The 15,714-nt window shown below is 39.5% G+C and overlaps 1 protein-coding gene across 2 annotated transcripts in view; it reads right to left on the bottom strand.

Moving 5' to 3' along the window:
- myom2b (myomesin 2b) overlaps nucleotides 1-14,775 on the bottom strand; it is a 29,189-nt gene extending 14,414 nt beyond the window's left edge. The window contains exons 1-19 of one of the 2 annotated variants that reach the window (XM_010741956.3): nucleotides 14,671-14,775; nucleotides 12,415-12,518; nucleotides 8,531-8,588; nucleotides 8,234-8,388; nucleotides 7,985-8,071; nucleotides 6,101-6,189; nucleotides 5,656-5,706; nucleotides 5,387-5,551; nucleotides 4,767-4,928; nucleotides 4,436-4,577; nucleotides 3,528-3,727; nucleotides 2,857-2,910; nucleotides 2,557-2,684; nucleotides 1,852-2,035; nucleotides 1,561-1,735; nucleotides 1,319-1,440; nucleotides 975-1,162; nucleotides 657-783; nucleotides 311-489 (exon numbers count right to left, since the gene is read on the bottom strand). In XM_010741956.3, coding sequence (XP_010740258.3) covers nucleotides 311-489; nucleotides 657-783; nucleotides 975-1,162; nucleotides 1,319-1,440; nucleotides 1,561-1,735; nucleotides 1,852-2,035; nucleotides 2,557-2,684; nucleotides 2,857-2,910; nucleotides 3,528-3,727; nucleotides 4,436-4,577; nucleotides 4,767-4,928; nucleotides 5,387-5,551; nucleotides 5,656-5,706; nucleotides 6,101-6,189; nucleotides 7,985-8,071; nucleotides 8,234-8,388; nucleotides 8,531-8,588; nucleotides 12,415-12,497 — 2,349 coding nt within the window. In that variant the 5' untranslated portion in view covers nucleotides 12,498-12,518; nucleotides 14,671-14,775. The remainder of the gene's footprint in view (nucleotides 1-310; nucleotides 490-656; nucleotides 784-974; nucleotides 1,163-1,318; nucleotides 1,441-1,560; nucleotides 1,736-1,851; nucleotides 2,036-2,556; nucleotides 2,685-2,856; nucleotides 2,911-3,527; nucleotides 3,728-4,435; nucleotides 4,578-4,766; nucleotides 4,929-5,386; nucleotides 5,552-5,655; nucleotides 5,707-6,100; nucleotides 6,190-7,984; nucleotides 8,072-8,233; nucleotides 8,389-8,530; nucleotides 8,589-12,414; nucleotides 12,519-14,670) is intronic. The other variant, XM_019254332.2, reaches the window with a different exon arrangement.
- Nucleotides 14,776-15,714: the final 939 nt, after the last annotated feature.

Here is a 15,714-nt window from a genome sequence, read left to right as displayed (position 1 = left end):
TGCACTTAATTCAAATTCTAAAATCAATCATATCCATCTACCTCAGCTTTTTTGTAGCATATTTAACCCAGCAACTGGTTACTTTATCCACTAGATGTCAGTATCACACAGTTTAATGTAAGTGTATCACTGCAACAGGATTCATAAAACACTATATTTTGGTATATTCTACTATTATACTATAATCATATGTAATGTATGAAAGTTTAGAACAACATTATAGTGAACAGCACATTGTACTCTAGTTGTATGTAATCATAACTAATCATCATCATAAATAAACCATAAATCATATGAAAGATGCTCTCACCTTAAGGAAGCGGTGACTGACAGCTGTCTTATTGGCTGTGGTCCACTCAGAAGTCCCCTTCTTAGCGTACTCAACATGATAGCCTGTAATTGGTCCAGAACCAGTATAGACAGGCTTTATCCACTCAACCAGCAATGAATTATCTCTCACTTCAGAGAAAGTCAGGTCATAGGCAGGACCTAAAGACACACACAGAGAGGAGACACATGAGCATGAGTGAACATCTCAATGAGCATTCACTCCTCTCCTCCTAATTCTCAAGACTATTTGGCATGACATGAGCGCGGCTGCAATAATGTTCAGAATGTTAATGTTGGTGACCAAACCAGTCAGAAGATTTACTAACCAGGCTCTGGCATATTCCAGGCCTCACAGGTGAAGTCAGCTGAATGTTTCGAAGCTGGTCCGAGGCCAGCCAGGTTGGCTGCGTACACCTGGAACTGATAGACTGCTCCCTGTGTCAAGCCCTCCACCTGTCAATTAAACGTTAACACGGTTACTTACATGCCAATCATCGCTATCTTAAACAAACCAGCCATCCGCTTTTCATATTCGCACAAGCCGGTTATGTGTGAAATAATGGATATCCAAAAACTGATCCTGATATTTGAATGCAGACAAACCAAAACTAACCATTGTTGTTTAACAGCAGACATTACTGTACCTTATAAAGTCTCTCTAAGACTGGTGGGATGTGAACCTCCCTCCACACTGTTGTTCCGCTGCGTCTTTTGTCCACATAATACTCCTTAACCGGTGCTCCTCCAGATTTAAGAGGCTTCTTCCAGTTGAGAACCATCGAATGTCCGTCACAGTTCAGCAGTGCAATGTCGTAAGGAGCACAGGGGGTGGCTGGAAAGGCAGTACTGAATTTGAATACTTATCATTACAATCAGAAACATCAAAAATGATCATCACAGTCCAGCAGCGAGAGATTACGAAGCAACAAATCATCATTATGATCATTATTATCAATTTGAATGACCAATTATATAATATAATACTGACTGAGGGCAGCCTTAACAGTCAGAGGTGAGGACTCCTGGGATTCTTCACTAAGACCCAGCTCATTGATAGCCTGGACACGGAACACATAGGTTTCTCCTTTGGTCAGACCGCTAACCACAAACCTGCAAAAACAGAATCACATGCAAAAATAATTAGTGGTATTAGCATTTCATATGCCATAAAAATAAAAAAAGACACGTTTCTGAGCAATACAACATGTTTTTGTCAGGATAAAAACATACTTGGTGTTCGGGCGAGGTTTGTGATTGGCTGAGGTCCAGTCCTTAGATCCCAGCACACACTGGTCGATGTAGTAGCCAATCAGATTGTTGGGTTCCTTTGGAGGAGCCCACTGAATGAGGACAGAGGTGTCGGTTTCCCTGGTAGAAATCACCTGGCCGGGAGCAGATGGCACGCCTGAAGACAGTAAAGTATAACAAAGACAACAGATATTAGCAGTGTGTATGTGACTATAGTCCATTGTGAAAATCTTTGTTCTGTGTCACACTGTAAATAAAGAGGGAAAAACAGACCTTTGAGTTTCAGAGTCTCAATAGAGCTGGTCGGCTCTGATGGCTCGCTGTTTCCATAGATATTGGCAGACAAAACTCTGAACTTATATAATTTGCCCTCTGTCAGGTCAAAGGCGGCGTAACGGGGAGATCGAATGGGGACCTGAGTGTTAACACGTTGCCATGCACCACTGTCTACAAGGCACTGCGGGGAGAAAGAGACAGAAAGAGAAGGCATATTTACTTTTCCTATACATTAGCTGAATTTATTGTATATCTTCAGTAATTACTTAAATGAATCTAGTCATGTGCAGTTAAAAAAAACAGAAATGAAGCCTGTAGGAGTAATCAGCTTTAACACTATGAATCAGTCAGTTTTGGGGCTTATTGCTTTGCCACCAAAATGGCACAAAAGTCAATTTTAGAAATTTAAATTGATATTGTTGGACCAAATATAGCGCTGTACAGAAAAGTATGTGTTGTCATCCACACATTTAATTCACTTATTCAAACCATCCTGTGCTTCTAATTATGTAATCACGTTTTGTGTGTAATCCACTCCTGGACTTCCAAGGAGAAAGAGGAGAGCCGTAAATGTGTGCCAACAGCCATTATTTCTAACACCGTGGCTTTACTGGAGTAGGGAGAGGCTTTCAAACACAGCAGAGCATGCATTCTTACACTTTAATCAAACAGCATTGGTGACAGTATGACATTGCTTGTTACCTTTTCTATGTAGTACCACATGGGAGCCTTGCCAGAGTATTTAGGAGCTTTCCAGCTCAGAACAACATATGTCCTGTCTATCTCTGAGACTTGAATTCCTGATGGAGCACCTGGAGGCTTTCCCTCAGCTACACAGAAACAAACACAGACACACGCACAGATGATTAAGTATACATAGACGCTTGCACTCTGAGATATTTACTGTTGTCATCTGACTGTGTATGGTAGTAGTGCCAGTAGTGTATAGATATTTTATACAATAATACATGTAGATATGGGTTCGTTTTAGTAAAAACTCACCTTCCAGCTCATCATAGTGAGACACAACATCCAGTTTTCCTCCAAGTTTTTTGGCTACAGGAAGACAAAAACTACATCATCAACATTATCAGATCAGCACACTGGGCTACAGATATTAGTGTTCATCACATTATATAATTAAATTATAGATCAGATTATAGGCTGGGGTGAGAGGGACCAGTCCTTTTATAACTATACGACCAGAAAAGGGCAGATCATGACATGCAATAAAATCTGCAGAATTCCATGTAAAAATGAAATCTAAAAATAAACAAGGAGGAAATGTGAACTACCTGAATTTATGGTATTTAAAAATGTTAACTAGTTTCATTACACCATAATTTTAAGGCTTTTATAATTAACTGGTGCTGCAATAAGGTCTTACAAGCAACATAATAACCACATTTCATCAATATACACACAATAACAAAACTTGTGGCTGCATGAGGAATCGGTTTTGTGTCCAGTCAGTAAAGAAAGTAGCAAAACAGACATTTATTGATATAATAACATCAGAAATCATTACTTTAGATTGCATCATACAAAACATACCAAAACAGCAGTGACATTTGGCATGTCAGCAACTACAGGACGAATGTCCTCAAGTATTCATGTGATGTAATATAAAAGGCAGGGATGACATTTTTCTGTACTAATCCAGTGAAACCCACCGTGGAGAATCCCAAACTCAGTGGGGTCCAGCGCAGCGATAGGATCAGACATACGGGATGGTTTGCTTATTCCGTGTGAGTTAACAGCTCTGACTCTGAAGCAGAAGGAGTGTCCTTCAAACAGCCCAGACACGGGGTATTTACAAATCTTGATGGGGTGATCATTGCATTGGGCCCAGTTTTCAGTTCCAACCTCACATCTACAAAATTGAGATGAAAAGAGACGATAAAGGATTAAAGACCTAGATTAGATGGTTTTGATGAGTATCATGTTGTTATAGCTCAAACAGAGATGACATCATGTCATAACAAGTTGTCATAACAGATTTGATTATTGAAAAAAAAAATACATATATATATATTTTTGAAGTAGTGGAGATTTTTACACAGTCCAAACATTAAAGGTGATAAGTCTAATAATGATTACAACAATGAATCTGACAGCACAAGAGCAACAGAGGAACTTAATAATATGTAATATATAATATAATTCAGTTATTATAGTGATTGATATTGGCCAGTACATTAGAATACAGTAGTACATTGTCAGAATAATAATAATGAAAAGTAGTAGAGGTGGTTGTACATTGTCAGAATAATAATAATGAAAAGTAGTAGAGGTGGTTGTTTTAAAAAAACAGCTAGCAAAAGATTCTTTTAGATTCTTTAAGTTAATGAATCAAGCATGTTTAAGGTCGGATTGGTTAAACGTGAGGAACATAAAGGGTCAATACAAAAATGAATGGAGAAGTACAGCAGAATAGTTCAGTGAAGAGAAAAAGGAAGGACAACAACCCTTTCATTTGTAAAGATAATCAAACAAACTCTATGTGATGACTTACAGTAATCACTTTGTCTTTATGTTGGTCAGTTTGTCTATTTATGGTGTTTATATCAGTAACCCCTACTTGTCCACAAAGTATCCCAGGATTGGTCCCTCCGTGGTGGTATTTGGGGGCTTCCATGACACAATGACATAGTCTCTATTGGCGTCATGGATCTTGATGTCCATAGGAGCACCAGGGGCACGGGGAGCTGGAGGTGGGCCATCTACACGGGGAGTGGCACAGTGATATTTTCAATTATATTATAAATGAGAAGCAATACATGTTAAATAACCACAGTAACACATCTGTAAAAAAAGAAGACAGTTCAAGTTTCAAATCACTGATTGATTGAATATAGGTCTGTAGCCAGAACCTTCTCTTAGACTGTCCAGTCATCCAGCACACCTCTCACCTGCGACAGAAACAAAAGCACTGTGCTCTGCGATGCCTCCTTTAGTGACCATGCGTAGTGTGTAGAGGCCTTCATCTTCTTTGTAGAGGTTAGGAATAGTCAAGGTGGTGACTCCTCTGCCAGTGTTAATCTTCACCCATTTAGACTCAAACAGACGTGTGTCTGGAAATGAGACGGGATCCTGAATTCAGTGTCACTTTCTGCATAACTCTTACAAACCTCCACTCTTAATTGCTATAGCAATATATTTCTATGAATAATACATGTGGTTTGACGTAGCGTGGTGTAAAGTGATTTTAAATATACAAGATTAACTTTTCACAATTTACGTTTATACCACATGGCACCTTTAGGCAACGTCTACAGACATACAGTTTAGCAAATAAAACTACTCATGAATTGGGGGCAAATCGCTAGAATCTATTTAACTACTTTTACTATAATTAATTAGTAATAAAAATAGTGTCCGTAATATATTACCATTCTTCCACTGGTGTGCCTCTGGCTGCATTTTAACTAGATTGAGTTTGATAGTCATCGTGGCAGGCTGCATATATTATTAGCAATTATACTGTTTTTTCAAATTACTTTGTCATAAAATGCTACTTTATAACAATTACCATCTCTGTACCACTGTGCATCAGGCTGCAGGTTGGCCAGGTTAGGGTTCAGGGTCATGGTAGCAGTCAGAGTGGCAGATTCTCCCTCAGTCGCAAACACAGGGTTAAACGTCTCCACAAAGGTAATGTTGATTTTAGTGTAATGGATCTTGGGAAGCAGGGCAGCTGAGAGATTGGAGGAAAGGAAGAAACAATGAATTAGAGAGAGATGGGAATATGGCTGATGTTAACAGCTTGTTGCTCCACACATTATTGAATATGATGCTCACCTGTGAAAGGCAACCATGCGTAAGGACAGGACTCATCTTCCTGCTTGAACCCTACATGATTAAAAAAACATATTGAAATGGTCAACTTTGGCTCTCTCTGAGTTGGTCCTGAAACTCTTTATCAGGTATATCATTAAATTTACTGTGACAAATGAATGTATGTTGAGACATTAGCTAACAGCTTAACTTGATAAAATAGCTGATAGTGTCCATTGAAAGCATGTGACCTCCAATAACTGGATGTCATTCCAGTCATTTTAAGATTCCACTTTAGATATTTTAAGACTTTTATATGACCCACAGACATTCTCTTGCTCTTGGTAGTGCAAGCCAGTCTGGATGTATCTGGTTTGAATGCATCCAGACCTGCCAATCAGCCTGTTCTGTCCTGATAAAAAACACACACAGACATCAGATGCAAGAGAATCATAATCAAAGGACTTACTCTTGACAATGACGGTGGCCTGACTAGAGACCTGTCCATGGTTGTTACTAGCCACAACAGTGTACTGGGCGGTATCATCAGTTGAGCATCTACAAATACACAATAAATTACATGTATTCAGGATTTTCACAGTCTTATTGTATTTTGATTAAAAGATTTCTTAAAACACAGATACAGTAGGTAAATTAAACCACGGGTTAGTGTTTTATCCATGCAAGGTTCTTCTTCACCTTATGTCAAGCCCTGTGTGTTTATGTTAATCTTTAGGAATGTTTACAGTTGGGATTTGCTCTTACGAAGCTCGTACGAAGCTAATGCACTAAATGGGCAATAATTTCCCATGATGTATTTATGTTCCCTGGGAAAATATATGAGATAGATTAAGCAAGGCTTGTACAAGACTTAGCATTGAATATATTACTTTCGTAGACAGATCTACGAAGCTGTAACATATTCTTAGATGACAGTTATTTTTTGTTTTAAATTTGTTACATGTCCAGGACATTTTTCACAAAAATGTATTGTGTAAAAATATATTTTACAATCAAATCTGCAGCTACAAAATGCATGTCTTGATCAAGTTGCAAGATGTAATACATCACCTTCTGTGTTTCTTGTATGGCCACAGATGTTTGACAACCTAAGCAAGCCTCAAAGCTTCAAGCAAACCATCTGCAGAAGCTTATGAGCTTATGAACTAGACAATCAAGTTCTGCCAACGTAGTAAATTGCATTTACAGACTAAGGTGTATGTTGGAGAAATATAGAAAGAAAGACACAGAGAGACTGCCACAGAGGTCAAAGCCATATTTTGGTCACTGTCATTGCATTCTACATATTTATGACACCTCAACCTCTGAATTCTTGTTTCCTTTATTCTTTATCCTTCAATCACTTCATCGTTCTGTCCCTCTGTGTCTCAGTCTCTGTCTCGCCTCAATGTTCTTCTCATCAACTTTCCAAAACCTTATATTACACCAGAATATAGAGGCTGGTGACTTTGAGATTATTGGTGGAAATGGCTGCTGTGTTGCAGAGGGGAGCTGAGGGAGAGCAGCAAATGTATTCCTATTTTGGATCATAAGATCCTTCAATAAATCCTTCAAATGCACAGAAGGCGGGGAGGGGGATTCTGCATTTCCTCCCTCTGTCATGAGCCTGGCTTAAAATTACGACAAGCTGACGGTAATTTGCAATTCAAAAGAGAGCTCTAAGGTCTTCCAGCCTATTTTTAAAACTCGGATACAATGCCAAGCCTTTCATGGTGGCAATTTTTCTGACCATTCTGCTGGTAATTGTCATTCAAAACACACAGCATTCAGTGTAAATGGTAATCTATCTCACAGTCTTATGAGTTTTAGACCACTGGGGAGGTAGATTAAGGGTTTTTTTCCTATGTGAGTTATGGCTTTTGGCTGATCCGTTTGTAAGTAAGTCAGAAGGAGCTAAAGGTGACTGGATCCAAGGAGAGAGTGATGACTTTAAAAAATCCTGGAGTATCACGTAGCACTGAGGTCAGCAGTTGAACAGCTGAGCTTCCTAAGACTGGAGGGAGAGCCGTATATGCCCCCCCGACTCTCTTTCCCCAACCCATCCACCACCATCTGTAGTCACACAGTCTATCCATACAGTCAGTCAGCTGACTCTGATGTTACTACTCTACTTTGAATTTGTGTGTGATCCTGAGGGGACTGACAAGACAGATTTTCAGGTGACTGGGATAGATGGTTGAGCAGTGAGTCATGAATTACAAGTCCAGTACATAGACAAAAAAATCCTTAAAGCCAAACATATTAAACTCAGTGATTTAGTGTTGCTTTTACATAAAGCTGGGATACTAAAAACCTGCTTTTACAATAGTCAAAAAGTCTGTGTTTCCTATACCTTGGGATCTCCAGAGAATGGGCTCCACCTGTAGCTACAACCAGGTACTTTCCAGAGGACACGTCCAGGATCACATCATCTTTATACCTAAAACAGAGGAAGATAGATCTCACCAGCATCAAGACATGTGAAACCTCCATGATATGATCTACTATCATGTTACTATCATAACTAAAGGAAGAAAAGAAAGACAGGCGATACGCCAACCTACCATGCTGAAAGGAAAACGAACACGTTATTAGTTCTCACCATTTTACAACAGGCATGGGGAAACCGTCGACGGTGCAGAAGAGTCTGACTGGGGTGTTTTCAAACACGGTGTGGGATCTGAGTCTGGCCAGGAACTGTGGTCCCCTGATCATAGGCCCCTCACGCACATATTTGTCCAACATCTTTGCCTTTATCTAGACAGAGGAAGAGAAATATCAAGAAATATTAAATGAACAAATAATACTTAGCTCCCACATATCTCCATATTACCTTATTGCCGTATTATTATAAAATACTGACATTAACATTGGCTCAGGTAATTGCACAGATTCTTACCATCTCCTGGATGTGAACTTGGGTTTTGTGTTCATATCTTTCCTCCATCGACTCAGAGCTAAAGACAAACACTGAGTCAGTTTTGCTAACATACTCAGGAAAACAAGGTTTTCCACAGACTGAGAATCGACTTTGTAACATGCATCTACTTAGCATGTAAGTATTGATATTAGTCTCATTTAAATAAGTGTAAATCTCTGCCTAAATACCATTTACAGTAAGTAACACTGGTTTCAAACCTATATATAACTATATTTAGGTGCCTACTAGGGATGGACATGAGTACTCCGCTACTTGCTTGGACGTCATTCGTTTAACGTATCAAGTACTCATCAAGTGGTATCAAGTATGTGCAGATGCCCATAACGTTCAGTGATTGTGGTCACACATCACCCACCTAATGTTACAGGCAGAATGGCGACCAGATATAAACGTGGTTTCGTAGTTTTTTGAAAAAATGAACATGGAGTGCAAGCCATGTAATATTATACAAGTGTACTATGGAACAACCAGTTCAATGATTAACCATTTGCAGATTAAGCACTAGGAGAAAACGGATGATGGATAACAGGCAACCTCTCGTCGCTATTTGCTAACGTTAACTCTAACGTTGTGATGCAGGGAGGATTAGCTGGCTCATAATTAGAAATGGCGACTGGAGATATAACCTTTGTGGAAGGCGAAGGCTTCCTGATGGAATCTGGTGAGCCAGAGTAAAAGCAACCATTGTGATGAACAACTACAAGAGTGGAGACAAGATGTGTGAGAAAAGTTCAGTGAAATTCAGGGCTCATCTGCAAATTGCCAAATGAAATGAACTGTTGTAGCCTTCACTCCAAATTGGTGGCAGATGAAAAAGCAAACAAGCTACAAGCATTTTTAGCTGCCAAATTATTGAATTATTGTGACGTTGTAATGTTTGTAGACAGTTTTCTTCACATTGGCTAATCTCTACAGTCTTGTGTAGCACAAAAGTCTAGGATAGCCCTAGCCCCACCTGCATTTCCCTTGGATGTTCATTCTGAATTCTATTCTTAAGTTAGATTTTTTTTCTTGAGAGTACCCAATAATGATTCAGTGTGAGTACTTGAATATGGAAATGACGTCAGATGTCCATCCCTAGTGCCTACCATCCCAAATAACAAGCTTTTAAAGACCTGTAGTGTGTGGTGTGTGTTATTTTGTTATGGCTCTCAGATATGTGCAGGCAGGCTGTTTGCAGTTTGCAGTGCTTGTAGGGCTTGTAATGTGACACCACGATGTTTCTTGCTGTTTTTATAACTACAAAAATACTTTGAAATGAGGGATATCCATTACAACCCTACTTCTATGAGCAAAGATTGGGGTTACTAGCGAGCTCTGCTGGCCAGCTCACTATTCTCTGCTGAGCAGTGCACTGAAATGTTAAATTATCAATAAAATCAATCAGTACTGATCCACCAATCACACTTGTTCTTGATGGAACATGGGCAGTACCCAAACCAGGCATTCATGAAGACTTAAGAAGTGAGTTCAGAGGCTGTTTCCATGGTTACTGTATTAGGATGACTTGTTGATGATTTGTTAAAAACTTAAGAGACTGAAGCCCTATGCTCAGACATAACACAAAAGGGTGTGAACCCAGTTCAAAGACTGCAGTACATTTTCCAAGACCTCTTCATAGTAGGGACATGAAAGTAAAGCCTCCCTGCCCAAGCCTACACAGCAGGCCATCAATGCACACTCACTTTCTGTGAGCGGCTTAAGGAAAAATTCATATTTGGGATCATGTGGTTAACTTTACAGAGCCCTGAGCACCACATAAAGAAGCTTTTGTAAGACGGTGCATTGCAGGATTTCACCGTATTGTCTGTGTGAGACATGGCCGTCTGAGCTTTTGCCCTCTGGAAGGTTTGCACCACAGAGGACATTGTTCTGTATGCGACTATTGTAATGTGTCTTAGAGGGCAGAGTTGCAGAGTCTTGAGTCATTAGCTCAAGATGTGGTTATTCTTCTCTGTGTGCATGAAAAACATAGTGAGTAGTATCTTTACAAATAAATTCCCATCCATCCATTATCTGAAACAGTTTACCCTCATTAGTCTCATGGTGGCACCTGCCTTTGTAAGTTGTAAAAATTGCAAAAATTCCCCCCATTTTTGTCATAAACCATAGTGACTGCCGATATATAATCACAACATCCTCTCTGTTTTATGCGCATAGCCAAATCCTGTTTTCAGCCAACTGAGCCACTGAAAGCCCGACCCACAAGAGGCTGCCTGAGATCTGGCAACAGGCCTGTTGCCTGAGAGCTGGAGATTGTTAACAGCAGATACACAGACAGCAGTGGGAAGCTCTGACTCTGTGTCTTTCATCACTGGTGTCCAGTAAGCTTTTAGGTTTGAATTCATTACACCACTGCTACCGCAAAATTGAGGGGAGTGCCTGGCAGTCCAGAAAGTCAGGGCGATCCTAAAAAGCTGGCAGTGATAGAAGGAGCCGTTGGTGTGGGGACCACTGTGATAAGCAAGACAGGAGGGGGCCATGTCAAATATTTAAGAGAGGAAGATGGCCAACCTTGACCAACAGTATTCTATTATTCTATGTGTTGCAAATGGATGCAACATTTACACAGCCACTGGGTTTTGTGGGTTCGTCCTAATGAATGAAAATTAAACTGTGCAAATTTCAGTGTGCTGCTCTGTAGAGAAGAACAGGTTAACCTGTGTGAAAAAAAGAAGACAGGAAAGATCACACGTGCCTGGAGTTTTTGAGAAATTACAATATTATACCTTGCATGTCATCAGCAAATGAGTTGCTCATTGTTAAGGACACAACTGTCATACTTACTTGAGTTTGAAATAAAAGATAAGGAAATTGGTTAGGTTGGTTAGAGAAATAAGCTCTATGTGCAGCTGAATCACTGCCATTGCATCATTAGAAAGAATTCAACACCTGTCACTGAACACTTTGTTAAACTCTTGAGCTGGTTAGCTGCTTATTAGCAAAAAAGAAAAGAGAAAAAGAGAAAAAGTGAGCAGCAGCAAAAATAAGATTTTTTTAAGTGGTAAGTACAGACATGAAACAATTTGGACTGGAGTTGGTACTCCTGTTACATCATACACACAAACAAACACGTATAAATACTGTCAAAAACAACAGAAAATCCATTAGCAAAAGATTTTTCCCTGTTGGACTATCTTGAATTGACATCAGCAAGTTTGTTACCATGAAAACTTGTTTTTGATTTCTGTTTGAGTCATAACCTAATATTTGTTATTAATATTACAGCTTCCCAGAGAAGCCTATGTTAAAACTTGTTATATGTTATTATATTATAAGTCACCCTGCATTAAACATTTCCAATGGTATTTTGTATATTTTATCTGTGGAAAAGGCGTCAGCATCAGACATTTGCTGCACAAAGTTTGGACAGCTTTGCTCGAGCATGAGAAGAATACTTAAATTGAATGCAAATCCGGAGCAGTTTTTCTCACCCTGCTCACTGATGTGTGCTCACACTATGTGGGACCCTTATTTAAAACTGTACATTTCTGTCCATTGCAAATATGTTTCAGTGTTTAAACAGAGCACAGTGTAAAAATGCTCCAAATGACTATGGACTGAAGATGAATTTGGCTTGATATAGCCAATAATGATCCATTTAAAAATGGTTTAATCTGCCCCGTTATGGATTTCCAAGATGAGCTTGGGACATTGCTTGCGAAAACCGTTTAAGTTTAGCTTGGGGTTAGTTTGGGCTTGGTGTTAATCAGGTTAGCATTTCTATTTAAAACTAGTCAGGGTTTTAAGGTTATTCTTTCTAGATTTAGGGCTCACTACTATTTACAAGCTTAATGTTTTAGTTATAAGCATGTACATAAGCATTAGAGCTTTACATGTACCTGCTGTATTCCTTGACCACATATTTGCTCTCTTTGTGGTGGAATTCACTGTTGTAATTCCCACGTCTGATCGACACTGACATGGTGGCACTGTAGATACTGACCTGTTGGACCAGCAACACACATACAAACACACACAGACTGACATGTGACAAAGTACAGTAGATATATACAAATACTAGGTGCTACCAACCCTAAAGGAGGGTCAAGTGACAAGTGACTTCAGTCTAAAGACAACATATAACAGATAAGGGTTTATCAAGACTGAAACAAGGAGACCAAGGCTTTTCAAATTTCATTTGAAGCAGGAAGTTTTAACTCCAAACAAAGTAATAACATTGACATATAAAGCATACAATGCATCAGACAATGCAGCTTAACGTTATCCCCACAGTTCACAAAACCAAGACGGATCTTAAGTACTACATAATGAAGATAAAGTAAAGAAGGAAAGAAATGGTTATATTAAGAAACTTTTGGGGCTTTTAGAAACAACGTCCTGTTTTTCTCTCTACTATGACTCAGTGCTTTGCAACATATGTGTTAAGAATAGTAGACGAATTATTCGTGTTGACTCCCTCACCCTCTCCAAAAACAAAAGCCCTCCTGGAATTTGGACACATGGAGTTGGAAACACACCAAGCACACTCAAGTACACAACACGGCAAGAGTGACAAGGTGACACTATGATGATTTAAAGACACCAGTAGCACAGACACATGTACACATACTGTAAATAAAAAAAAGGTATGGATGGAGCCTATTGTTGGACCAGTGATGCATATGAACAGCAACTGACAGTAGTTGCACCAAAGACTGTCCATCAGTTTGACAGCTTTGAATTTCAGCCTAGGCAGTTACTAGCATAAATATATATAAAGCAGGTCTAAACCAAAAAAAGAAAGAAAGAAAGAAAGAAAGAAAGAAAGAAAGAAAGAAACTACAATTGATCTGTAGTCATAATTTAACAGTAAAAGTTTTATCAAATTAAAGTTTGTTGTTGTCACTTTTCTGGTCACTTTCGTTAGGAGTGTGCCTGACATAAGTGTGTTTTACAATACACACACTGAAGCAACGGCGTAACTTTGTCTTACATCATGCACACATAGTGGCATTGGAACATAACTGCCTTACATCACCAAAGTCCTCATGGACCATAAATAAGGTCAGATGAAACATAAAGCGACTCTCCCTCCCCATCCTCACCCTGAAACCTACTGATATGTACCCCACTGGTGAAGACATTCCTGTTTCCACATCTCTAAAACCCCAGGTTCAGGGTCACAAAAGCCATGTTTAACCTATTTGTAATGCCTCAAAAATGTCAAATATGCAGCCAGACAATCAGATAGATGACATGAAACCCCTGATCTCTAATCTCTGATCCCTAAAGTCAATAATGACGGTTAAATTCCTGGTTGAATCACCTTATTGAAACACCTCATCCTAATAAAATGTCATAAAATCAACAGACATGACAAGATACTGTGCTTCTTTAGAAAATATGCTCAACTGCCCTCAGGCAAGTGGTCACTGAAGGCGAGTCGTAATACAGTCCGATCAGTCCTACACCCCAGTGGCTGTTCTCTGCCTCAGACAGCCTGGCCAATACTGCAACAGCACAAATGCCTGCCAAATGATACTTGAGCCTCTCCGTCTGTAACAGTAAACCTCTAAAATACTCAACCATAACTGTACAAACCTCTGCAGTTGGAACATAAAATCCTGCTATTTGGATGGAAAGGCTTGTTGAGTGCTAATTAGTGGCAATGGTAGGACAATGGAACAATTCTCATTAGCACTGTAAGTTTCTTCATTCAAAATGAAGCCAACACATTATGAGTCCTAGAACTGCACATTAGCAATTTGTCCACTAAAGCTGTTTCTACCAAATTTAAATGTCCAGTGGGAGTCCATTCAACCAACTAGGATATTGCTATGATAAACATACAGCAACATGCTGTGTTGTTCTCAAACAAGGCCACTAATGACCCCCAATTATGGTCATTATCATTTATTCAAATTGAATTGCTGCATCCTTCATAATTCATATACAGTATCATTCATCACTTTAAGCATTATCAGCTGTGGTTAGGGGCCATGCAACATCCCTTGGTCGTGCCCTAATCAGCTCGCTTTTCCTCCATCCTACTGATCTAACCTGCTACACTTGGGTTTGAAACAAAAGTAGACTGAGAAGCTGATGATACAGAGGGGATAGCAACAGAAAGAGAATAAAATTATAGTTTTTCTTACCCCTTGAGACTTTCTTTGCAGCGACTTCGGTTGTCAGCCTCAATCCACAGGGAGTCAGCCTAAACCAAGTACCAGGCCAACAAAACCACCACCCGTCTCCAACCGACCCCCACCTGTGTCTCCCTGAGGCCTTAAAAGGAGACAGAGCTGCCTATATATAACCAGTATCCTTCAAGACTCGGGGCCACTAGAATCAGGCACTTATTTGATTAACAGAGTTTGCCCATTAGAGTTTTTTGTGGAAGTCATGTTAGCCCAATTGCAACAGATGCCTAACAACTGGTTATTCAAGTATTCCAGATGATCTAGACAATGCAGAGAATCTGACCATGATGATGTTCGACACATTTACAAGCAATATTTCTAACTCTACAGAATAATTTTGAATTCAATGTTGCAATGGAAATATATATCTGCAGTTGTTTCACATATACATTTAAAATGTTCTAGCTGCACTTTAGACAGTACTGAGGTCTCTCCCACTCTCAGATCTTTCTCCTTATGCACTCAGAAACATCTTGAGACACTGTGTCGCATGCTGAACTTTGGCCACAGCCTATTTATAAGACAAGCTACAGTTACAGCTCGACTATTCCTGACAGAGTGGAGAAGCTGTGAAACACATTTCACATCTGAGGCGAAATCATATGATGGAACAACATGGACTCACATTTGAGAAAAGAAACAAGAGAGGGAGAGAGGGAGAGGGAGAGAGAGAGAGAGAGAGAGAGAGAGAGAGTGGCAGGATGTGGGCTTGGGGAGAAGTGTCTGATCCGTGACAGAAGAGTGTGAAATAAAGTAGAAGAGGAAGAAGATGACATAAGATCGGAAGGCAACAAAAACAAGAATTTCTTTAAGGCTGAAATCTGTAACTGTCTGAACAGAAACACGTGACTCTCTCCAGTAAGAGCACCATAAAGTCTGTAAAATATGTGAAAGGGGATCAAAACTAGCAAAGGGAGGGTACGTTGGCGACAAAGTCAGTGGGGTAATTGTCTCATTGTCTGTCCTATTTAAGAATAGAAATAGAAATAGACAGATACA

Source organism: Larimichthys crocea, chromosome VIII (assembly GCF_000972845.2).
Source record: "Larimichthys crocea isolate SSNF chromosome VIII, L_crocea_2.0, whole genome shotgun sequence".
Taxonomy (NCBI): domain Eukaryota; kingdom Metazoa; phylum Chordata; class Actinopteri; family Sciaenidae; genus Larimichthys; species Larimichthys crocea.
The sequence above is the reverse complement of the archived record's forward strand: the minus strand, read 5'-3'. Positions and strand labels throughout refer to the sequence as shown.